Here is a 27,010-nt window from a genome sequence, read left to right on the forward strand (position 1 = left end):
TTTAAAAAGTTTTGGCTATCAATCTTAAAAATGAACAAGGAAGTACACTGTTTTTAAGAATTCGTTTAGAGAAATACAAAGACCACCACCCTAGGCCACGCCAGAGATGGTTTACAGGTGTGACAACATATTGAGCCCCAAAGCCTCTTCTCGGGCAGGCAGGCAGTCTGCCTTCAGTCAAAAGCAACTTGTCTACATAAATGTGTTTTATAAATACTCTTATTGTCTATGAGGGCAATAAGGTGAAAAAGATTGTAAAGCACTGCCCTTGAGAAATTCTTCCACGTGTGAGTAAGTGGAAAGGTAAAGAACGCTAAACTGTAGCATTTAGTTGAAATAGCAAATCACTAAAAACAGTATCAATGACCATCCATAGGAAAGTGTATAAATAAAATGTAGAATTATCTTTCAGTGAGGTTTTATATAGCAATGAAAATGCATGAACTCCAAGGGCTACATGTATTATTGATGAATCTCAAAAACTTAATGTTGGGCGAAAAAATCAAGATCTTGGCTATGAACAATACAATACCATGTATATAACACTGGAAAACATGCAAAACAAGACAACATATTGTTTACGGATAAATATCTATGCAGTTGTATTAAACATGTACAAGATTGATAAATACCAAAATATAGAGTATCACAGTTCACTCTAGAGAGAAAGGGTAAAGAATCAGGGAAGGATGCATAGGGATTTTCAACTCTACATGTACAATTTTATTTCTTTTAAAAATCTGAAGTAAACAAGGCAAATGTTAAGACTGGATAAAGCTAGGTGGCTGGTGCACAAGAGTTCCATTGCATAACTATCTATACCTTTCTGTGTTTAATATATTTATAATGAGCACACACAAAAAATCAAAGCATGCACTTGGTATCTTGAAATTTGGTAGGAGTCCCAGTTTAAAATAGATTTGATAATTTATGAAAAATACACAATCCTCAGAGCCCAAAGCATCAGAAAACTTAACCAAGCCTACAAATGAAATAGAACCATTATTTATTTTTTCATTAGTTGCTTATTGAAACCCAAATCCAACGTCAGTCTGGATACCCTTTTTGAGTTCTAAGAAACCCAAAGAGAATCTTACATGTTTGAATGATAAAGATCATATATCATATCTAACATAAATGACTTATTTTTGTTGTTGTTTTTAAATCATTTTATTTAATTTCTTTTTTAAATTTACATCCAAGTTAGTTACCATATAGTGCAACAATGATTTTAGAAGATTTCTTAATGCCCCTTGCCCATTTAGCCCATCCGCCTTCCCACAATCCCTCCAGTAACCCTCTGTTTGTTCTCCATATTTATGAGTCTCTTATGCTTTGTCCCCCTCCCTGTTTTTATATTATTTTTGCTTCCCTTCCCTTTTGTTCATCTGTTTTGTCTCTTTAAGTCCTCATATGAGTGAAGTCATATGATTTTTGTCTTTCTCTGACTAATTTCACTTAGCATAATACCCTCCAGTTCTATTCATGTAGTTGCAAATGGCAAGATTTCATTCTTTTTGTGTGTGTGTGTGTGTGTGTATAGTATATATATATATATATATATATATATATATATATATATATATATATATATCTCACATCTTCTTTGTCCATTCATCCATTGATGGGCATCCATCGATGTCTCTTTCCATACTTTGGCTATTGTTGATAGTGCTGCTATAAACATTGGGGTGCATGTGCCCCTTTGAAACACCATACCTGTATCCCTTGGATAAATACCTAGTAGTACAATTGCGGGGTTGCAGGGTAGTTCTATTTTTAGTTTTTTGAGGAACCTCCATCCTGTTTTCCAGAGTGGCTACACCAGGTTGCATTCCCACCAGCAATGCAAAAGAGATCCTCTCCGCATCCTCACCAACATCTGTTGTTGCCTGAGTTGTTAAGGTTAGCCATTCTGATAGGTGTGAGGTGGTATCTCATTGTGGTTTTGATTTGTATTTCCCTGATGATGAGTGATATTTAGCATTTTTTCATGTGTCAGTTGGCCATCTGGATGTCTTCTTTGGAGAAGTGTCTATTCATGACTTTTGCCCATTTCTTCACTGGATTGTTTTTTTGGGTGTTGAGTTTGATAAGTTCTTTATACATTTTGGATACTAACCCTTTATCTGGTATGTCATTTACAAATACCTTCTCCCATTCTGTCGGTTGCCTTTTAGTTTTGCTGATTGTTTCCTTCGCTCTGCAGAAGCTTTTTATTTTGATGAGGTCCCAATAGTTCATTTTTGCTTTTGTTTCCCTTGCTTCTGGAGATGTGTTGAATAAAAAGTTGCTGCGGCCAAAGTCAAAGAGGTTTTTGCCTGCTTTCCCCTCGAGGATTTTGATGGCTTCCTGTCTTACATTGAGGTCTTTCATCCATTTTGAGTTTATTTTTGTGTATGGGGGTAAGAAAGTGGTCCAGGCTCATTCTTCTGCATGTTGCTATACAGTTTTCCCAGCACTATTTGCTGAAGAGACTGTCTTTATTCCATTCCATATTCTTTCCTGCTTTGTCAAAGATTAGTTGGCCATATGTTTGTGGGTCTGTTTCCAGGTTCTCTATTCTGTTCCATCGATCTGAGTGTCTGTTTTTGTGCCAGTACCATAGTGTCTTGATGATTACAGCTTTGTAATACAGCTTGAAGTCTGGGATTGTGATGCCTCCTGCTTTGGTTTTCTTTTTCAAGATTGCTTTGGCTATTTGGGGTCTTTTCTGATTCCATACAAATTTTAGGATTGTTTGTTCTAACTCTGTGAAGAATGCTGGTGCTATTTTGATAGGTATTGTATTGAATATATAGATTGCTTTGGATAGTATTGACATTTTAACAATATTTGTTCTTCCTATCCAGGAGCATGGAATATTTTCCTTTTTTGTGTGTGTGTCTTCTTCAATTTCTTCCATAAGCTTTCTATCGTTTTCAGTGTATAGATTTTTAACCTCTTTGGTTAGATTTATTCCTAGGTGTTTTACGGTTTTTGGTGCTATTGTAAATGGAATCAATTCCTTAATTTCTCTGTCTGTTGCTTCACTGTTGGTGTATAGGAATGCAATCAATCTCTGTGTATTGATTTTATATCCTGCATCTTTGCTGAATTCATGGATCAGTTCTAGCAGTTTTTTTGGTGGAATCTTTTGGGTTTTCTATATCAAGTATGTCATCTGTGAAGAGTGAAAGTTTGACCTCCTCTTGGCCAATCTGGATGCCTTTTATTTCTTTGTGTTGTCTGCTGAGGCTAAGACTTCCAATACTATGTGGAATAACAGTGGTGAGAGTGGACATCCCTGTTATGTTCCTGACCTTAGGCGGGGAGCTCTCAGTTTTTCCCCATTGGGGATGATATTAGCGGTGGATCTTTCATATATGGCTTTTATGATCTTGAGGTATGATCCTTCCATTCCTACTTTCTTGAAGGTTTTTATCAAGAAAGGATGCTATATTTGGTCAAATGCTTTCTCTGCACCTATTGAAAGGATTATATGGTTTTTGTCCCTTCCTTTCTTGATGTGATGAATCACATTGATTGTTTTGTGGATATTGAACCAGCCCTGCACCCCAGGTATAAATCCCACTTGGTCGTGATGAATAATTTTTTTAATGTATTGTTGGATCTGGTTGGCTAATATCTTGTTGAGGATTTTTGCATCCATGTTCATCAAGGAAATTGGTCTATAGCTCTCCATTTTAGTGGGATCTTTGGTTTTGGAATCAAGGTAATGCTGGCTTCACAGAAAGAGTTTGCAAGTTTTCCTTCCATTTCTTTTTTTGGAACAGTTTCAAGAGAATAGGTGTTAACTCTTCCTTAAATGTTTGGTAGAATTCCCCTGTAAAGTCATCTGGCCCTGGACTCTTGTTTTTTTGGAGATTTTTGACTACTAAGTCGATTTCTTTACTGGTTATGGGTACATAACTTATTTTTCTGTGGTCTTTAACAAATTCACTGATTCACTCAACAAGAACTAAGCCACCATGTGCTTTGTGCTAACTTGAACCTCCAGAGGTAATCAAGATAGAATAGATAACATCATTTTATATTCAACTGTGAGAAACAAACAATGAGAAAAGATAGTGTCAGAGATTGGTAAGTGCTGTGAATGCTATAACACCAGTAATAGAGACTTAGTAGAGTGGTGAGGAGGTAAGGCAGGGCAAAGTCACACTGGACAGGGAAGGCCTTTACTGTTGATGCAATGTTTAAATTTTTTTTAATGTTTATTTTATTTTTGAGAGAGACGGAGACAGAGCGTGAGCAGGGGAGGGGCAGAGAGAGAGAGGAAGACACAGAATCTGAAGCAGGTTCCAGGCTCTGAGCTGTCAGCACAGAGCCCGATGCAGGGCTCGAGCTCACTCACAAACTGCAAGATGATGACCTGAGCCGAAGTTGGATGCTTAACTGACTGAGCCACCCAAGTGCTCCTGCTAATGCAATGTTTAAACAGGGAACCACAACTGCAAAGACCCGAATAGAAGGTAGCAAAGGTGTCTAGATGTCTGAGACCACATTAGCATTAACAAAATAGACATAAGCCTTCTAAGCCTATAGAAATACAAGGACATTTATTATCATGCAGTAGTTTGCAAGTTTTACGATTCTTTTAAAAAAGTTAAAACTAGAAATAATTTGTTTCCTATCCATGAATATTTAAATAAGTTTCACAGCTGAGTCATATATCAACACTTCTGATATGGTATTTAAGTAAAAACAATTATTACAACATGATACTGAAATAGAATCACTGAAAGTAAATAATAAGGAATCCTTAAGGTATTTACTGAATGACACTGGTAAAACTCAACCTTTTCGTAACATATGTGCCAACCATTGAGAAAAGACAACAGGCTGTAAATATATTCTTGGGAACAGGTGTTATGGAATAAAGCAAGCAGGCTTAGGCAGGGATCAAAAAAGCAGGTGATTCTGAACAGTGAAATAATATTACAGTAGGACATTAAACATCTGTATCATATTTCAGCACATGTGTTAACACTCCAACTTTTCTTGAAGCTATAATGTATTTTCTTGGGAACGGATATAAATAGTGGATCTCTTCATTTCAGTCAGAAAAGAAATAATCTAAAGTACATTTACAGAGAGGCAAGCTCCATCAGTCATGCCAGTTATCAGCTATATCCCAGATGGTCATCTAGGGGCATTTAAAGACCATTCTCTACGTCATTGTCCAATCTCCTGAGTAGACAATATGGCTAGCACAATGACGAGAATTACAAGGAGGGAAATAAAATGCTGAAAATACTGCCCTGTCTTTGTTCATAAACCATGGTGCAGTGGTACCTCCTTTGTTGGCAGTCCTAATTGCTACAGCCCAGAAGATACCAAAAGGAGGTATAGAAAGAATAGTGGAACTAAATTAGTGGTCAAGGACCAAACAAGCAGTCTGTAGGGATATGGAAAAAAACTGATTCAGATCCTCTAATCCAGAAACACAAAGGTTGAGAAAAGCTTAGGAGATAAAGAAAGGTTTGTGTATGATAATGAGAATAATTTTTCAAACCTAAAAATTAAGAGCCATGAAGCAACACTGAAGAATAAAAGAGGTTATATGAAGACAATTTTCTTTTATTTTTTATTTTTTTACTTTTTTAACGTTTTATTTATTTTTGAGACAGTGAGAGACAGAGCATGAACAGGGGAGGGGCAGAGAGAGAGGGAGAAACAGAATCCGAAACAGCCTCCAGGCTCTGAGCTGTCAGCACAGAGCCCGACGCAGGCTCGAACTCACGGACCGAGAGATCATGACGTGAGCTGAAGTCGGCCGCCTAACCGACTGAGCCACCCAGGCACCCCGAAGACAATTTCTTTTAATGACAGTTTTATGGAAATGTGTGAAACATGTTATCCATGAGGTGGGACAAAATGAAAATGAGAAAACACACACCATAAAACATTTGATAAGTCACAGAACCTAAAGCCCGAGTTTGAATCCTGATTTACTACGTATTAGCTGTGCAACCGTGGACAAGTTTCTTAACCTCTCTGTGTCTCAGTTCCTCACCCAGGAAACGGTTTTTGTGAGGATAAAATGAATAAAGAACAGTGCTTGCCACATAGCAAGTGCTTTAAAAACTTTAGCCGTTAAGTCTGTGTGCAAAAAAAGAGTTGATTACTCTCCTGCTTATAAGGATAGCCCTTGGCTGGCATCTGGGAACTTGGATTTCCAGAAGTTTCTCACCAACATCAACTCCTAAGAGTGGATCACTGTGCTTAAAACAACGTGTGCAACAATATGGTTTAGGTTGAACACATGCTTTCCTTCTGGGCTTCTGGAATTTTGGTACACGCCAGGTAGAGACTGTTTGCATAATCATCCCAATAAAACTCCCAGATGCTGAGTCTTGAATGAGCCTCCCAGGTTGGCTACACCTGACGCATGTGGTCACAACTTGCCGTTGGGAGAATTAAGCATGTCTGGTGTGATTTCACTGAGAGAGGACCCTTGAAAGCTTGCACCTGGTCTCCCCTGGACTACACCCCACGTGCCTCTCCCTTTGCTAATTTTGCTTTGTATCCTTTTCCTGTGACAAATTGTAACCATAAATAAATTATATGCTGAGCTCTTCCAGTGAATCATCAAACCTGGTGGTGGCGGCCTTGGAGACCCATCAGCAGTCAAACATAATTATTTTATACTTGATGTAAGTATAGTAAAAATGCATGTTAATAAATCTTGAAGACAAGTTCAAGAAAAGTGGTTTTTAGATATAATACCTTGATGAAAACAGAAAACGTTGTACTGTTTCTCTCATAAATAATAGATGAAATTAAAAAGTTGAAAGTCAGTGGCATGTTCATTAAATTATATCACTATTTCCTGACAATATGCTTTTACATCACATGAAAGTAAGTAATGAGCTTACGCCTTCTTTTTTTTAAAGTTTTTTAAAATTTTATTTATTGGGGAGGGGCATAAAAAGAGGGAGAAAGAGAATCTGAAGCAGGCTCCATACTCAGGGGGGAGCCCGACGTGAGGCTCGATCTCATGAACCATGAAATCATGACCTGAGACAAAATCAAGAGTTGGACACTTAACTGACTGAGCCACCCAGGTGCCCCTAGCTTACACCTTCTAAATGATATTCAAAAGAGGAACCATAGTGGTGAGAAATACTTAGGCATATCCTTTAGGTAGCGACAGAACATAGAACACAACTGAAATGCCAGAACCACCGAACTAGAAATGCGTTACTAATTTTATATATTTTCTACATCTCTTACAAATAAGCTGTTAGTCTTTTCCAACACTTAGTAAACCCAATGCTCTGCCCAATAAATCAATATCTGGAAAAGAGAATTTACAAAAAAAAAGTTTGAGAGAAAAAGTATTTAATAATGTATGTGAGTTTCTGTTTCAGGATAGTCCGATCAATTCCCCCACTTAAAAAAAAAAAAATGCTGCATAAGAACTAAAACAAAACTACCTTAAAGGCACTGAGTTTAAAAGATGGTGGGGCCAGGCCATACGCTTGGGATAGCTCAAACCCAAAGTGGTTAGTGGAAATTCCCCCAACCACTTTTGCCCTGAGGGTGAGGGTCCACATCTGCACCTGGGCTTTGGTTTGGTGGCTTCAGAGGAGAAGAGACCAGGAGTAAAGACCCAGGGCTTGCCCACCATGGATTATCTCACAGGGTAACTTCCCCACATTAACTGATACCCATAGGGCTACATGGAAGTTGCCCTGAATAAAGTAGCAAGAAAAAAATGAAAGGAAAAATGATAACCCGTATCCGAGAGGTCTTATGGATGTTGACTGACCCTCATGCAGACTGGCACTTTGGATCTAAGCATACCTTGAGTGGTACAGAAATTTCAGTCTGAAAACTTGTTTTAACGTGGTCCTGTACTAATAGTGTGTACACGCACACACACACACACACCTTAAGTAAAATATTAACAAACTGAATCTAACTATGTAGAAAGAAAGATAATAGCATGACCAAATAGGGTTTAAATTAAAATACAGGTATGTCATTCACCACATTAACACATTAAAGTAAAAACCAATTATCACCATCTCAATAGATACAGAAAAGGCATGTAATAAAACTTAATGCCCATTCTTGCTAAAAACTCTATGTACTAGACTAGGTGGAAACTTCCTTAATCTGACACAGGATCTAATTATAAAACTCTATAGCTATGATCAAATTAAGTGATAAGATGTTGAAGTCTTTCCCTCTGATTTTGGGAACAAGACACTCACTACTGGAAGTATTCATCTTAGTGCGTAAGTCAAGAAAAAGAAATTAAAGACATAAGAATTGGAAAGAAAGAAAATGGTTACTATCTTCCACTGATAGTATTATCTTCATAAAAATACCCAAAAAAATCTACAAATTTAACAAGCCTGCTAGATATTATATCAATATACAAAAATCAAGTATGTTTCTATTTGTTTTTACAAGTAATTTTAAAACGATTTTCAAAAGCTACTGTTTGAATAGTAACAAAAACTATAAAATACTGTATGATGAACTTCAAAACTGATAAGGAACTAGACTTTGTTCTCACCACAAAATGGAAATGATCATCGTGTGACATGATATAAATGTAAGCTAATGCTACTGTGGTAATCATATTGCAAGACATAAATGTATCAAATCAGCACACTGTATCACTTAAATTTACACAATGTTGTATGTCAATTATATCTCAATAAAGTATGTAGGACTCAATCCAACACAAGAAAAAATCTATTTGTAATACAGATTAGTGATGAAAAACACAAATTCTGTACTAAGCACCTTGGCTCAGATCCTGCCTCTGCCATTTACTAGCTGTTTGATCATAGGTGAGTCAATTGACCACTATGTGCCTCAGTTTCCTCTGTAAAATATCTCCTGTTACTAGGACCTACCTCATAAGGTTGTTGTGAATACTGAATACAAAATAATAGAATAAGGCCTGGAAATTAGAAAACCTTATAAAACTGAAAAATATAATGATTATGACGGTGATAGTGGTGGTATGATGGTATAGACAATTAGAAAACTTTTTGGAAAGGTTTTAAAAAATAATTAAATGGAAAATACACCATATTCATGGATAGGAAGACGATACTAGTAAGATATTAATTCTCTAGAAATTGAAAAATTGATTTGTAGACTCAATGAAATGCTAATTAAAATATGAACAGGGTTTTTGTTTTTTTTTTTGGCTCTTCACAAGCCAGCTCTAGAATTTATATGGAAAAGCAGAGAACAGGATATAATCAACACACTGCTAAAGAAGAAAAGTAAAGAGGGACACTTTGCCCTACTGATATCAAGATTTTACGAAGACATCGCAGAATTGGTGTTTGGTGACCAATCGAACAGAACAGAAAACACAGGAACAGAGGCAGTATGGCAGAGATGTACAGAAAAAAGGGCACAGTCAAAAAAAAAAGCTGAAAATAATGGTTAACCATATGGACAAAGTTCCAACACACCACGCAATACTCAAAAATCTACTCTAAAGTATGAAGGACTTAATTTTCAAGAGCAAAACTTTAGCTTTTATGAAGAAAATATGGGTGCCTCTCTGACCTTGAAATAAGAGTTTCTTAAAAAAGACACAATCACCCTACTACAAAAAAGATTCATAAATTCAACCAAATTAATTCATGTTTCAAAAGATATCTGAAGATAGTGAAAAGATAAGCCACAAAATGGGAGAATGTATCTGTTAAAATGACAAAATATTTGTACTGAGAACATCTATAAAGAGCATGGTCAAATCAATAAAAAATACAGCTGAAAAAGAGGTACAAACCATGGACAGATATGTCACAGAAGAGACCAATAAACATGAAGACATATGTTAGATGATCCACTATTAATATAATTATAAAATCAAGCCCACCGCAAGATACTATACCCACTCCATTGGAGAAGATTAAAAAGTCTAATAATACCAAGTGTTGGAGAGGGTGCAGGTCAACAGATTCTCTCATACATTGATGAGACTACAAATTAATGGGATGATTTGGAAATATCATTTGGCATTATAAAACGCTGGCACTATCTAAGTAAACATTTGCATACCTCATAACCCAGGGATTCTACTCCTAAGAGAATCACTTGCACATGGGCATGAGGAATTATGGTACAAGATTGTCCATAAAGGGAGCACCAGGGTGGCTCAGTCAGTTGAGTGTCCGTCTCTTGATTTTGGCTCAGGTCATGGTCCCAGGGTCATGGGATTAAGCCCTACATTAGGCTTTGTGCTGAGCGTCTCTCTCTCCCTGTGCCCCTCCTCCCTACTCACGCTCTTTCTCTAAAATAAAATTAAAAATAAAAAAGACTCTCCATACAGTGTTACTAGTAATAGCAAAAACAGGCAAATCTAGGGGGAAAAACAAAATGCCCATCAATAGAAGAATAGATAAATTACAGTAAATTCATACAATGGACTGGTATACACATTTAAAATGAGTGAATTCTAATTCCACACAAAACAGGGATAAATATTAGAAACATATCACTGAGTGAAAAAAGCATGTCACTAAAGACTACATACATTTGACACCTTTTTTATATAGTTTTAAAATGAGAAAGTTTAAACGTTAGGGAAATACATATGGGTGTGTATGTGTATATACATATATGTATTTGTGTGTGTGTGTGTGTGTGTGTGTGTGTGTGTGTGTGTGTGTGTGTTTAAACCAAAGGAATAATAAACACTCAATTTTGGGTAGTGGGTCCTATGGAAGGAAAGCAGGGAAACAGAATGGAGGGGAACGTAGGTAAATGGGAGTTAATGGTAGTATTTTAGTTCTTGGATTGAATGCGCTCATTGTATTATTAAACACACTAACTTAAATAAAAGATAGCTATTCATGGAAAGAGTATATTAAAAAAATAAGTATGTACATTTACAAATTTATATCTTATTACATCAGATTCAAACTATTACATCATAGTTTTAATGTACGCAAACTGTTGATACTCCATTTTGGAATAATTTATCTTCACACTTCACTTATTTACACAACCTGTTGGAGAGACTAGCAAGTAAACACCAGTAGAAAATAAGGAAGGAAAAGAGTACACATTACTTCCATAAGGCTAATTTAATGAAGTATGATAAACAGTTCCTTCAGTGTTGAGAAACAAAAAAGATGCCAGCAATGAAAAGCAAAATGCACCGAAACCTATCAGTCAAGGAAATCTAGCTGTAAAAATACACACCAACATGATAAAAATAGAGAATAAAGCTATAATTTTATAATCCATTTGCATAGACAGAATGTTTTATGTCTTCTCAAAATTCATATATTGAAACCTAATCCCCAATGTGACGGTATTTGGGGGGGGGTGCTTCTCAGGGATGCTTAGGTTATGAGGGTGGAGCCTTCATTCTGGGATTAGTGCCCTTATATAAGGGACTCCAGAGAACTCCTTTGCCTCTTCTACTATGTGAGGATACAGCAAGAAGGCAGCTGCCTATGAACCAGGAAGCAAGTTCTCACCAGACCCCAGAACTGTCAGCCCCTAGATCTTAGACTTTCCGGCCTCTGGAACTGTAAGAAATAAATATCCGTTGCTTAAGCCTTCCCCTATCCCCACCCCCCACCCCGTCCGTAGTCTTCTGTTAGAGCAGCCTGAATGGACTAAGACACCATTGCAATGGGGAGCCCGCTGCACCAGGGCTGACAGACCTGAGTCCCAACCTTGACCTATGTCTGCTTAGATGTGTGACCTTGGATGGGTCATTTAACCTCACATGTGTAAAATAAGAGACTGTACCAAGTTTTAGGGATCTTTCCATTGGTGAAAGTCTGTGACCCTTTAAGAAACCACTCTTACAAAGAATTAAGAAAATCATGATGCAATTTCCTTATCTAAGTAGCATGATATGTAATTTAGTACTTGAGTGCCTTTGGATGACAACAATGTCTACAGGCTCTGAGGAGAGAATAAAAGAATTAATACAGCATTACCATCAGATTAGTTAAAATGGAAAAGGTTTGGGGGCGCCTGGGTGGCGCAGTCGGTTAAGCGTCCGACTTCAGCCAGGTCACGATCTCGCGGTCCGTGAGTTCGAGCCCCACGTCAGACTCTGGGCTGATGGCTCGGAGCCTGGAGCCTGTTTCCGATTCTGTGTCTCCCTCTCTCTCTGCCCCTCCCCCATTCATGCTCTGTCTCTCTCTGTCCCAAAAATAAATAAACGTTGAAAAAAAAAATTTAAAAAAAAAATGGAAAAGGTTTGTTACACATAGACAGTTTCCAAGTGGTCGACGAATTTGCTTTTTGATAGATCAGAGGTGTTTTGTGGTATACAGCCTTTCATGTAATTACACGAGTGGAGGCCAAAAATGAGAATTTAGGCATTATGATTTAAACTTTAAGCCTTAACTTCTATAATGTAAAGGAATTTGATAAGTAAGGTCAATCTTGCAGAAATTCTCCATCTTTATATTTCCATGCAGAGGAACCTCTTTTGGAGTAATATTCCCAGCCTCTCCCCTTGTCCTCACCCATTCCTCCTAGAGAAGCGACTTACCTAATTGGCGTACCTCCTCCTTTTCTCTGTAAGAGCCACCTGACTGTGGGGGCATGCGCAGTGCTCTGCTCCCCAGTGCCATAGCGGCAGGCTTTCATGTGGGGTGCCTGTGTCTGAGGGGAAACCTATTTAATTCTGGCTGCAATCCAGCACATCCACCCCTTCAACAGAGCCATCCCACAGATAGTGCTGACATTTTTAGCTACTACTCGTAACACTTGCATTTATTTCCCCATTTACTCTGGATGGCAAAAGAGGGTGCTAGGCTACTGTGCCCCTCCAGCCCCAACAGAATGCTTTGCAGCAGAAAAAGAAAATGAACGATACGTGTATCTTAACGTAAGTGAGTCTCAAAAATATAACGATTAGAGAAAAAGCAATCTGAGTTTATGTAAGGCTTAAAAATAAATAAAACAATACTATATATTACCTAAAACACATAAATCTGTGTCATAAAATATAAAGGCACACGTGAGTGAGCTTAAAAATTCAGGATAGTGATTATCTCTGGGGCAGAGGAAGGGAAAGGCCAGCAGGCAGGGCTCCCCAGGGTGGTTTCAACCACATTTGAAATGGAATGTTTTGTTTCTTATATGCACTTTTTTTTCTGCCTCGATGATTTTACATATATGTGACACACACTGACATACCACACGTACATCTACAAGAGAATGAGGGGTGGAGCTGAAAAAACTATGCCCTGTCACAGTGAGGCCTGGTCAGCTCCTTTCCATAACCCCTGGAACAAAGTCAGTGAAAAGAGACATTGCCCATGCCTGGACATAAGACACTAAATGTAGCACTGGCTTCTACAGTTTTATTTTAAACGGGGAAAATCCATTAAACCACAGAATGAGAGTCAGAAAGAATAAAGCCAAGCAATCATCCAAGGAATGGAGTTACTAGCAGCAAACCATGGAAACTTCTAGAACTTACCTTTGCCAGAAGGAACCCTAAATTGTTGCCTTTGGTAACAAAATCTTTTTATTAATTGTCTCTGAAGGAAGACTCAGTAAGTGTTCTCAGTAATGCATTTCAATGTCTTATAAATCACTAGAAAGTTTAATTCAGTGGAAATTGGAAGTCAGTATATCGTGACTGAGATGGTCTGAAGACACACAGAAAGGAGATGGTGTGTATTGTTTCCTGATCCCCTAGTCTAACTCAGACACCCTGAATCGTAAGCATAATAGAACAGAGTCTACAAATCTGTGTTGCTTCATTTAAAAGTGCACATATTTTTTAAGCTTTCATGTATTGTATTTACTTGTTAATTTTTTAAAAATGTTTATGTATTTTTGAGAGACAGAGATACAGAGCACAAGTCCGGGAGGGGCAGAGTGAGAGGGAGACATAGAATCCGAAGCAGGCTCCAGGCTCTGAGCTGTCGGCACAGAACCCAATGTGGGGCTCGAACCCACAAACCATGAGATCATGACCTGAGCCAAAGTTGGACGCTTAACCATCTGAGCCACCCAGGCGCCCCTAAATTGTTAATTTTTTAAATAAAGTTTATTTATTTTGAAAGAGAGTGTGCCCTCACACGAATGGGTGAGAGCCAGACAGAGAGGGAGAGAGAAGGGGAGAAAGATACCCAAGCAGGCACCATGCTGTCAGTGCAGAGCCTGATGCAAAGCTCGATCTCACGAACCATGAGGTCATGACCTGAGCCAAAATCAAGAGTCGACGTTTAACTGACTGAGCCACCCAATGCCCCTAAATTGCTAATTTTTAACAAGTTCCTTCCTCAAAGAGAAAAATAATTCAAGTGATAAACCCTTTGGGGACTGATGCCCACCATGCAGGTCTCAAAATCATTTTTTCAAGTCTTGTGTCTCCAATGAAGAGGAACAAATGAAGACTACATTAACATTACAAATCACTGACATTTAGATTAGGCATCTGGTCCTTCAAATCATTTTACAATTTGTAACCTAAGGATAAGAAAGACGTTATAAAAGGTAGCTGACCACGGACTGAAATGATCGATACAATCCAGGAAAGTTGCCTTCCAGGGAGGGTCTGTCACATTTTCTGCCACGTTCATCCGTAACAGCCCGGGAGATTTAGTCCCTTGTGCCCAGCATGGACTCTGGACATCCACTGAACTGAACTTCACTGACAACTAGAAACTAATGTGGGGAGATGGTGGGGATACAAAAAAGGATACTACGGCCCACTGCTGTGACTCTGTCTACCGGAAATGCTCAGAAAACCTACACTTCCTGAGGACCCTTAATGTCCTTCTTTAACCTTTCATCTCTCTCTTTACAAGGTTTATAACCTTAGAGAAGGTTACAAAAATAAGTAATAGTAATACCATATCCACAATACGATAGGATATATAATAACATACAGAACGTGATATGATATAGTAAAATATAGTAATTGCATGATATAACGTCCTGTGGAGGGGCATCCCTGTGTCATTGTGTGTCATTGTGCCCCCATCTACTTTTCGAGTCTCACCCCCGATCCTGCTCTTACTCACTGCAATCCAGCCACTCTGGTTGTCTTTTACTTTCCCTATCCTGCCAAGTTTACACCCGCTTCAGAGCCTTTTCAATTTTTTTTAACTTTTATTTTTGAGGGACAGAGACAGACAGAGAGTGAGCGGGGTGGGGCAGAGAGAGAGGGAGACAGAATCCGAAGCAGGCTCCAGGCTCTGAGCTGTCAGCACAGAACTGATGCGGGGCTCGAACTCGCAAACCACGAGATCATGACCTGAGCTGAAGTCAGACGCTTAACTGACTGAGCCCCCCAGGTGTCCCTAGAGCCTTTTCAAATGTTCTTCCGGTTTCTGGGTGGCTCTCCTCCCAGTCAGCTTTTCATCACTTCCGTCTCATTCAAAGGTTGCCCTTCAAAAAGGCCTTCCCTAGCCTCCCCGTCTAAAACTACCCACCTCCCCCTCAGTCATTCTCTCAAGTATTATTTTACCTTCCTCATAGCATGTTATCCGTATCTGAGGTTAACTCGTTTACTCAGTTACTGTCGGTCGTCTTACAACTAAACTCAATTCCTTGAGAGCAGGGGCCTTGTTTGCTTTGCTCACAGCTCTCCCCACAAGCACCCTGAAAGGGACTAGGTGCACAGTAGGTACTAAAAAACTGTTTCCTAAATGGATGAACGAATCCCTCCATTTTAAGGCTTTGAAGCATGTAACAAATGCATTCCCTATTTTATCAAATTCACGGTCTTGAATACTGGGTTTACTGGAAAGTGGGGGAGGGGAGAAGAAAATGGACTCCTTACGATACAGACTAGCGAGAGCCGATGCCACAGAGAACAGCACGGAAATGAATGCTGTTATTTAATTTACATATTTTAATCACATTCATCTGATCCATTAAAAACTAAAAATAAATCCTTTCACTATTTTTACACTAGGCACTAATTTAATTATATTCTGTGACTACAGCTATTACATTACGTATTTGCTATCCAAATTACCTTGTACTTTGCTAGCGATGATAGGAGCTATCTCCGTATGTCGCAGGTATTCTTGTAGTCTGAGAAATCGTATGAGGCAAAACGCAATATGAACATATTACTGAATAAAATGCTTATAAATGAGATCCCTTCTCTCAGCCAGAAAAAGGAGACACAACACATTAGGTCAGTCATTAGGAGTCAGAGGCCTGCAAACAGTGCTGTCTGCGTTATGCATGAATCTGGAAGTCCTATACATCTGCCAGAATTTGAACTACTGTGCTTTACCAAATACACATTTAAAGGAGAAAACTATCCCTTAAGAAACAAATTCAAGAATCATTTAAACACAGTTTTACTGGCGCAGTTTCAGAATCTATCGTGAGGTATTTCGTCTAAGTTAAATTTAAAACTCCTCATTTTTCAAGCTGACCTGTTACAACTAATAGGTTTTAAAATGATGAACAGCCACAGAACCGTAAAAAATATTCCACTTTCATAAAACCAAAGATCATTCTGTCTGAAATGAAGTTTCATTTTTAAAACTTCATGCATTTGAAAAAAAAATCACATACTCTTGGAAGAAATGGTCATTTTCCGTGAAAGAAAATGTTAGTGGGATTCAACGGCGGCACAAAAGTAAAATGTACATTGTCAAACAAAGGCTGTTTTGCTATTTGGCAAATACAGGCCTTGTTTCCACAGAATGGGCAGGAGAGAAGGGAGGGGAAATTCCAGGTGTTTGCAAACCAAGAACACAAGCGCTTTTTTTTTTAACTGAGCCTTGTGAAAATATTAGCATTTTTAAAATCAATGTTAGCTTTGGATTACATTTAGGAAATTATAGAGACAACACAGAATTGTAGTATTAGAGTGTGTAAACAATCATAATTTATTACCTACTTTTAAGACCCTTTCTATAGAAATGCAGAACTTTATTTTTTTTTTAATTTTTTTTAACGTTTATTTATTTTTGAGACAGAGAGAGACAGAGCATGAACGGGGGAGGGGCAGAGAGAGAGGGAGACACAGAATCGGAAGCTGGCTCCAGGCTCTGAGCCATCAGCCCAGAGCCCGACGCAGGGCTCGAACTCACGGACCGCGAGATCGTGACCTGAGCTGAAGTCGGACGCTTAACCGACTAAGCCACCCAGGCGCCCCGAGGTGCAGAACTTTAAAACGCACTGTCATTAAAGAAGCTTCTCAAACCACCTCTGTGTGCACACAGTGGGACGAAACCTCAGGGGCTGATGGAGCTAAAGGCATGGCTTCCGAAGGGATCCTTAGAGAGGGGAATTCCCAATGTGACCCTCAGGTTTTGGTGGTTTGCTACTCTTTGCCACAACCTTTGGTCAAATTAAGTCACAAAGTCAGCTCAGACTCAAACAGTGGAGGAAAACTCCACCTCTTGATGGGAGGAGCCATGGTACTCTGCAAAGGAGGGTGCCCACAGGGAAGGGGTGGAGGGAGTTGTTACCGCCATCTTTGCAAACAACCGAACGCCTCATGAATGCTTGTGCTCCTTTTCCAGTGAAGTGGGTTTGTGAATAATAAGGTTTGGGGCATTAATGGGAGAGTTCGTGACTCAATGAATTACCATACAGTTACCATAAAAGCTGCTGTCCTCATACATGCACGTGGGGCCTGGAAACGTGCACTTCCGAGCACACAGCAATGTTCCAGATGTTCATGAGGGGTCCTAAGCACCACTGGGGGAGAGAGGCAGATCACAGGCAGGAGGAGCCGTATGGCATGCAAGGCAGGTGGCACGTGCTCAGTGCACAATGAGATAAAGAAGTACCATCACGAACACTGAGAAGAGGGGACAGTCACTGAGGAACGGACGCATCAGGTCACGCAACAGAGGAGGGAACCCAACCTCGCCGGAAGGGCTCACAGAGAAGGATGCAGAGGAAGGGATATCCCAGAAAGGAGTCATGCGCATGATGAGTGAAGGTCCTAGCTCATCAGGAGAGAAGTTAGAAGAACCTGAGGAGAGGGGGCAGAGGGTGACTTTAGCACGCACCCTTATAAGTGGGGCCCAGACACTTACTACACTAACGTCATGGGAAGAGGGGTTGACAGCAGAAAGACACTGCACGAGCAAAGGGACCAGTGGCTGAACAAATGAAGAGCCAGGGCAGAAAAGGAAAGATCAATGCTGACTGCACAAGTGAAGCTGGGAAAATCATGGTATCACTGACAGAAATAGAAAGAAAGAGCTGACTTGAGGATAAGGATAATGGCTCTCACTTTAAATATGATGAACAGAGGGTGACAACAAGCAACTTAGAGCATTGCCAGCTATTCATTAACCGTGTGGCTTTGGGAACATTATTTAACCTCTCTAAGCTCAGTTTTCTTATCTGTGAAATAGGAATCATAACAACGGTGTACAACTCATTAGCTTATTGTGAGGAGTGAATGGAATAGTGGCAATGCCTGGCCATCAAAAAATGACCGGTGCTTTTGCCATCATCATTATCCAGTTTATTATTTGACAAGCAGCCCAGTAGTTGTTTTTTTGCCATGTGAACTTATGGTTATCTGATACACCCCTTACCAGGTTCCCACCAACCCCCCCCCACCCCCGCCAAGTACAACTGAGGTAACTTAAAACATTCTATTCTAACGGCAGTCCTTGTAAATTTTCCATAGCATTTGAGTCTGAGCAATTTACAACCCAGAGAAGGCTCCAATCCAATGACAAATTTATCACTGCAAACCATTAAAACTAGTATGTCAGCTGACCCATCTGGATTAGATGCGAACATCTGACGGCTATGGTTTTTCCAGTAGGTTGAAATGGGGCTGCTTAACACCGAAAAAAATGGAAAGAATACGATTTAATCATAATTTGCAACATGCTAAGGATCCCTTTGAGATTAGAGTTTTCTGTTTGGCTCTGTTTGCTTGGGATATAAGGAAATAAGATTAAATAAAGAGTATAAGATTCTATAGTATATAATGCAGACATGAGAATGGGGAAACAGAGAAGGTAAATTCCAAGTAAATCTGAGGATTTAACATTGTCATGACTGGTAATGCTGGGCAGCGAAACACATAATTTATCATGCACATAGTAAGTGCTTAATAAACATTTGTTAAATAATGCTGAAATTGACGATGTTTGATGACACTGATGAGCAAATTATTTGCATTTTTTTTTATTTCTTGCCAAAGACATTAGAATCACTGTTTTCTTTAAAGAGCAAGCCAACAAGGGGGCCTGGGGGGCTCAGTCAGTTAAATGTCCGACTTCGGCTCAGGTCATGATCTCACAGTTTGTGAGTTCGAGCCTCGCATCGGGCTCTGTGCTGATGGCTCAGAGCCTGGAGCCTGCTTCGGATTCTGTGTCTCATTCTCTCCCTGCCTCTCGCCCACTTGTGCTCTGTCTCCCTCTGTCTCCCAAAAATAAATAAATGTAAACAAGAATCTTTTTTAAAGAGTAATCCAACAAAAGGTATGAAAACAGAGAATCAAGGTATTTAAAGCTAGAAGGAGAGGCAACCGAAGTATAGGGAAGTTAACAGACATGCCTGAGTCAGTTCCCCACAATACGGGCTCCAAGCCTGAACAGCTGAATGACAGCCCAGGGCACATCCCTCTCCCCCACCACAGAGAAGGCAGAGGAATGGAGAAACTCAAGCCAGTCACTTTGGTGATTTGTCTGAAGGTCTAACAAAAGGTTGAGAGGAGTAGATGGAGTCTGAGAAACGTGGACTTCAATTATTTAAGCCATAAATGTTTCCCATTATGATGTTTGAACAGTTCATGAGAGTCTAAAATACAGAATTTTTTTTGGCCCTTAACACAGTCACATTTTACAGTTTTGCAGTATGAGGTTTTTGAGATTTTTATCAAAAGGTTTTATGACCAAATTGTCAGAAATCAGGGAATTTTATAAAAAGGGTGTACAATTCAGCTAAAGTGTTTTCATATATCCACAGCCTTAGGTCTCTGAAAAGGGTTATAGCCATAGATTATACAGCTCTATTTTTTACTGTGAAAATTTATATGCTGTCCAGATCTTTATTCCATTGAAATTGAACTGGAAAGAGCCCTTAAATAAAATGATTCCTTCAAAAATCTGTAAACTGTAGTAGACCTGATTGATAAAGAGATTCAAAAATCCCTTTCAAGGGTGCACATGGGGCGAGATATAAAAGGGAAAGACAAAAAGGTTCTCCCTTGCATGACGGATGTGCTTATTTGCGCTTCCAATCTGGAGTCAGACTGTCTGGGTCAGGGCCAATTTCTGTCCGTTCAGGTGACCTTTGCCAAGTCACCCAGCCGCTCTGCCCCCCTTGGTCTCCTCATCTGTAAAATGGGAGGAATAACAGTCTCCACCTCCCAGGGCTGCTGTGAGGATCAAAGGAGTTAACGACAAGCAAAGGGTTGCGGACAGGGCTTGGCACCCGCGTCGTGTTCACTATTTTATCACGTCCTTGCGACCACTGCCTCCCACTCCCCTCCATCCGCTCACCGTCTGTGCTGTTCTCTCTCTCTCTCTGGGTGCCTTTCCTCCCAGGGTTTTTCAAGTCCGGACTCCGTTGCTAAATTCTGGGACTGCCCTGGCTGGAATTAAATCCTCTCAGCTTTCTGTGCTTCTGCAGTAGGTACTGTTTTCTACCTAATCTTACAGTCACTCCCTGAAAGACTGTCCTGTCTGATTTGCTCTTATAGACCGGAAGGGACCCTCTTTAGTGCCTTACACATGGAACTCATTTGTGGAATGAATCAAGAGAGAGAGAGAGTTGTCATCTACTCTCTGATCAACTAGTGGCTGTTATTATCACTATTAAGAAGCAAGAAAGGCTGGTCCTGGGAGGCTCAAACTATAAAGTTGAGACAAATATCGTGACTGTCTTTTGGAAGAAAGCACAATTGATGAAATGCACAGGGGATTTCATTTCACGAAAATGCAGCCGATCTCTGGAACAAAATCAACAGAATAAAATCTCAGATCTGAAATGAAGCCAACTTGGTCAGGACCCCTGACTGGGCGGGGGGGGGGGGGGGGGGGGCGGGGGTGTAGTATTACTGTCATCTCTCCATTATCCGCAGTGGAGAGGCGGAGAAGACCTTTCAAGATGAATATCCATTCGGTGGTGGCAAATTATTCCTGAACTCAAAAGCCTTTTATGTTCTCCTGTTTCTTGCTCTATGATGGGCCGGACACCTTCACTAAAACATTAACGAACGGTGGGTACCTATTAGGGGCCGCGCACGGTGTCCTCCCATGTGGTCCCTCGTACGACCCCCAAACAGCTCTGTGACGTACGTTCTCTCATAATTGCATCTTACACATGAGGTGACTGACACACACAGAGGTCAAGTAACTTCCCCAAAGTCTGTTGGCTAGTTCAATTCATCTCACTTCAATCCCTCTTCTCATTTTTATTGTCCTACATGGGAGTGTAATGGAAACCAGCGTGGAATAGCTAGTGAAATAAGAGGCTACAGGAATTCTCCCAGGTCAAGTCTGACCTGGTCTGGTTGCGCAGGAAAGGCCAAGTGTGTGAACTGCAATGAATTTCAGGAGTCAGAGCTCAGGTTACATCCAAGTTGGCCTCCACGTCCCCGGGGACCCAAGCTAGTCAGCAAAGTAATGGACTCTCTGGGCCACACGATGATAATCTAGTGGATGTCCCAGATGACTCATTTATTTTAGCACAAGTGCAGCTAGAAGCTTAGGAGAAGGCAGAGTTCTGGGTTTCAGGACAGGAAGCTAGAAAAGAGGTTAGAGTTTAGGGCAAGTCTTTGTGCTAATCAGGAAACTGCAAGAAGCTGGACTGCTGATCAGGACACGCAGTGGGGTTAAGGAGAAGAAGAGTATGGGAAGGTGGTCCCTGGGATCAACCCTGATAGAAGGAAGCTACGCCTGCCACATTTGAATCCACTCTCCACACTGCAAACCACAAATCTGATCACGTCACTTCCCTACTTTGTCAATGATTTTCCATTGTCCTCAGGACAAAGTTCAAACTTCCTGAAATGTACAAACCCTCCATGATTTGTCCTGTGGCTACCTTTCCAGCCCCATCACTCTGTGTTTAGCCTTCTGGCCCTAGCCACCCACCCGGACAAACGAGAGCGAGCGGATTCAGTAACAGACCAGCTGTATGGAGGAACTCTCAGCTGGTAGAATCGCATCGCCAGGCTCTGCTGCTGACCTCTGCAGATGGATTCTGCGTAGGACACTCTCTCCCTCCCTGCCTATTTCCATCCTTCACTCTCACACTGGCGATCGCTTTCTCTGAAGTCAGCCCCATGTCCATCCCCAGCCCCCATTAGGCATCCTTCGCGTACATTCCCATAATGCTTTGCAGTCACCTTTCAGGATTAACCATCTTGGATACTAACTACCTATTTCGCCAACTGGACTATAAGCTCCTCGAGGGCAGGGCAGTGCTTGTCTTGTTTCCTTTCATATCCTCCCAGTGTCTGCAAAGCAGTAGATGATAACACATATTTATTTCTAAGACAGAAAAAGACATAAGTCTGAGGACAGAAGTGCACAGGGCAGAGACCCCTCCTAACGTGACTGGGGGCAAGAAGACAGGAGTCATGTTGCACGTTAAGTATACGGTGAGGACCACACATACGATCAGGCATCCAGGGAGGATCTGGAAACATTACCAAGTATCCACAGAGGGTCTAAATTTCAGTTGCCGATTTGAAAGCTGTATACGCTGTGTCCAATGCAGTCATCCCAACCAGCAATGTGTAAGTGTTCTGGGATATCGTCAGACTTTTACATTTTTGCTTATGTGGTAGGTGTGAAATTGTATTTCCTTGTGTTTGCGCATCTCTTCTGGTTTCCTCTTCTATGAATTGCCTGTTTGGGGTGGTGGGGTGTGGTGTACAGCTTTCTTTCTTTTTTTTTTAAATTAAATTGTAGTAGTTCTTTACAAAAAATGTATTAGGTGTATTCTGAGTACCCATGGCACTTTGAGTGTTGAGAGCTTCACACGAAAGATATGAGAGTCTGACTTTTAGCATCTTTCACCTGTGGGAAGAAGCAGGAAGGACACCCGGGAAGGGAGAAAACAGGATTCAGAAGAGTTCAACTACTGTCTCTTTTTCAAAACTGACATGAGCCTACTGGCTAGGGGAGAGGAAACGACAAAGAAAGAGAACTGGGGACACTGTGGTATAGTATTAGGATGTGGCAAAGGGGAAAACACAAAGGCCATTTTGTTCTTATCATTAACAAAAGTGAGCTACTTCCCATGCTATGGATCAGGCTGGCGAGAGAAAAGACCAATGAATCTAAGGCTACTCATTTTGTGATCGCTTAAAGCAAACAACTTTTAGCAATACTACGAAGCCAGCCAGCAAAATAAATAGAAATGAGGTCCAAGGAATCGAAACATGAAAATTTGGAGAGAAAAAGATCTGCACAAAGCAAAACAGACCAAATACAAGGCGAGCCAAACAAAAGCTAAATCAAATAAATAGGCATTGCCGTGTGCCCTGGAGGACTGCCAAGGAGAGTGAATTTCAACAAAGAAAGCGTCTGCCACCCGTTCGGAAAACTTCAATTCTAGAAGGGCTGAAGGAGGGCTGCAGCCACTGCAAAGCAACACGGGAGCTTTAGGGTGGAGAGACGGCAGATCAGAGGCTATTTCAGGCTCTGTAGACAAACACTAGAACCTTCCCCTAGCAAGACAGGAGCAGGTAGCCCGCTCCCCCCACCTCCATCCCAACACAGCCCTTTGTAAGAAACAGGTCCAGTCACAGAAACTTGCAACATTGACATTGATGGCCAATTTGCAGATAAAAGGCCCACTGTCAATACCCCTGTCAATACCAAAATCCTAGGAGACAAAGTGTTGAGATAAAAGGAGTCTATACAGCCCAAGTAACAGCACTGGCAATCACCTGTGAACTCGACCCTAAAGACAGAGTCCTGGGCTTTGGGGATGAAATCAAGGGAGTCTCACTCCACATGTTAGCACTCAGCCCTGGCCTGGCATAGTTACAGCAGTGAGAGCAGTAATCTTACCAGTAATAACCATCACCACCACCACCACTATCCCCCACTGGAGCATTCATATTGTGCCAGGCAAGGAGCTAGGTGCTTTGCAAGAATTATTATCAACAACCCATTATTATCCTAATTTATAGCTGCACACTCTACAGTTAAGGGAACCAAGGTAAATTGAGATATTTCTCAAAGGTCTCCCAGCCAACAAGCAAAGGAACACTTACTCCAAACATGCTCTCTTAACCAAGAGACTTGGCCAGAAGCTCCATGAAATAAGGCAGATAATTGGCAAATATTTACTAATTGTTGGCATGGTAGGTACTATGAACTATGTTAAGTTAAACTGGGGCAAAAAAAAAAAAAAAAAAAGGAAGAATAACCAGAATTCCTTTTACTTACTCTGTAAAAAAATCTTGAACTTTATTAACCTTTAAAGAAAAAAAGCCTCCCTACTCTTTAAAAAATCTACCATCATCTATCCAGCAAATATTCAGGTTGTTCAAACTCATAAGGAGGCTAACTAAACAAAACAAAAGGAGAGGTGATAATATATAGCTCAAGGGCTGTTTTTGGTTGGCATTACCCAAAATGCAGATTTATTTAGTTCCAAGCACCGGGAGGCCCAAGAGTCTGAAGCTCCTGAAGATTTCCTGAGCGTAGCATTGCTTTTTGCTCAGATTTCTCTATTGCTCTCTTGATTGAAATTTCTGTACATTAATATGTGCTTTTTTTTTTTTTCTACATGACCTATTTTCCAATGGGACTGAGGGGGAAAATCACAAATGCATATTTAAAGCTACAAGGGTATTTAAATTCTCCCTATTTTTGTCAGACATTTTTAGTACTTTCTATTTGAGATGAAAGATAAAAACTTGCGTGCATGATTAATTGTAACGATGAAAGAATGCGAGGCTGTTGCTTAAGAAACGAGAACAACAAAGGAATAAACTACTGCGGGCATCACCAGGACTGGAATGACACTGCTCTGTGTACTTGATTTCCATGGCAACTAGCAGTGGGAAGATGAATGTTTCATAGTCACTCTGCTCTGCAGTACACGTCTATAAATCAAACTTGCATAAAGAGCACAAGATTTCTGCTGTGGGCTGTACTCAGAGCTGGTTTATTTTCCTGTTACTGTATAAGTATGGAAAAGAAGCACAAAACAATGAGGTCATTTTTAGTGGGGAACAAACTCAGAAATTACTAATACACCTGCAGCAGGGGATGTCATTCATCTAGCCAGAGATGAGGAGCAGAGCAGGTAAGGCAGACGGGGAATGAAAACCCCGCCTGCTTCTGTAAGGGTAACAGACACAGGCACTTGTTTGCTCTGAGAACTGTGTGTTATGATGTGCCTCCCGGCCCTCCCCTAACTCTGCTCCAAAATGTAGGTAGGAGCATCTTAATTAGCTGTCTTGGATACAAAGTTTCCACTGTGATAACCGGGCAGAAACAATGCTCTGTGTTTAGTATGAAAGTTTATGAAGGCTGAACATACACACACTTGTTTTTATTTACACTGAAAATAACTCCTCGTGTAGAAGTTAGGACAGAAAAAGAACACGCTGGTTGAATTGGGAGTCAGGAGACCGAGTTTTGATCCAGGTCTCTGTAACCTTGGGTAAGCCATTAAGTTCGTTGACCTCCATCTTCTTAGCTATGAGAGAGATGGTGTACATGACGTCTCAAGACTCTGCCACCATTCGATGCCACAATTCTGTGATCTTTAAATCAAAGAAAAGCAAAGACCGAATCAATGAGCTCTAACCAAAGATATCAGCTGTGCCCTTTCTAAAAACTACGTACCTTAGGGGCACCTGGGTGGCTCAGTCGGTTGAGTGTCCGACTTTGGCTCAGGTCATGATCTCGTGGTCTGTGAGTTTGAGCCCCACGTCAGGCTCTGTGCTGACAGCTCAGAGCCTGGAGCCTGTTTCAGATTCTGTGTCTCCCTCTCTCTGCCCCTCCCCTGCTCATGCTCTGTTTCTCTCTCTGTGTCAAAAATAAATAAACATTTAAAAAAAAAAAAACTACGTACCTTACACAGCCATACTATTAGTTAATAGTGTTTAATGATTCTACCATCACAATGAAACCTCTGCCAACTTGTTTCAAACTTCTATACGCAGAATATGCTGCGGAAAATTAAATAAATTTTATTCTCAGAGTTTTTAAAAGTTTTTAAAAATTTGTAACCTTATAACTGATTTTTATAACATTATACAGAAGGTTTTTTAAGTTTATTTATTTATTTTGAGAGAGTGTGTGTGAGCAGGGGAGGGGCAGACAGAGAGGGAGAGAGAGAATCCCACGCAGGCTCTGCACCACCAGCACTGAGCCCAATGTGGGGCTTGTTCTCACAAACCCATAAGATCATGACCTGAGCTGAAATCAAGAGTTGGACGCTTAACCACCTGAGCCACCCAGGTGCCCCTAACATTGCAAAGAATGTTTAAATAATCTTCCTGTTACACAGATAAGGGCTGCCTATCAGTTCCTGCCAAGCAGGAAGCATCCTGCTTCTTGAAGTCTGCAGCTCTTAGAGATATTTTGAAGCTTTTCTGGAGTTCATCTTTGGAACAGTAAGTCTCAAAAAGAGTGAAACAAACAAATGAATGGATAAACCAACTCTGAGGGACCACCTTTTGCTACGGCTTTCAGCAATCTTGTATTCCCTTCCCCAGTCTTCAATGCTTAGGCAGATTTTGACCTACAGGTAAGTATCACCAGGACAGAGAGGGACATATCTGAAAACCAGATCAACTATCTCTTCTGTGAGCCAGTGAGTCTACAAAATCCCTGTGGAACTTCACAACCTAGAAATATCTTGTCATTAGTGGGGCACGAGGCATTATCAGACCCAAAGAGGACCTGCTGTCCTCAGGCCTGGCTAAGTCCAGGGGAGAGCAGAGGCTCAGATGACTGAGTCCCAGCCTGCGCCTCGAATGAGGGCAGCGCAGGGAAACAACACCCAAGGAGCACTCATTGTCTCATTTAATGCTTATGCCAACTCTGGGGAAAAAGATGTTTACACCTGAGCTGTAAAGAATGTACGTAAGTGACTACAGGAAGACGGTTATGAA

The 27,010-nt window shown here is 40.5% G+C and overlaps 1 protein-coding gene across 4 annotated transcripts in view; it reads right to left on the reverse strand.

Moving 5' to 3' along the window:
• Positions 1-27,010, reverse strand: part of EFCAB11 (EF-hand calcium binding domain 11) — a 157,092-nt gene that overhangs the window by 87,131 nt on the left and 42,951 nt on the right. Inside the window, exon 6 of one of the 4 annotated variants that reach the window (XM_053224824.1) lies at positions 22,923-22,946. The exons of the other annotated variants lie outside the window; for them this stretch is intronic. Within the exon in view, the coding sequence (XP_053080799.1) occupies positions 22,943-22,946 (4 nt within the window). The 3' untranslated portion in view covers positions 22,923-22,942. Of the gene's footprint in view, positions 1-22,922; positions 22,947-27,010 lie in introns of those variants that run through there. 4 annotated transcript variants of the gene reach the window in all.

This window comes from Acinonyx jubatus, chromosome B3 (genome assembly GCF_027475565.1).
Source record: "Acinonyx jubatus isolate Ajub_Pintada_27869175 chromosome B3, VMU_Ajub_asm_v1.0, whole genome shotgun sequence".
Classification (NCBI taxonomy): domain Eukaryota; kingdom Metazoa; phylum Chordata; class Mammalia; order Carnivora; family Felidae; genus Acinonyx; species Acinonyx jubatus.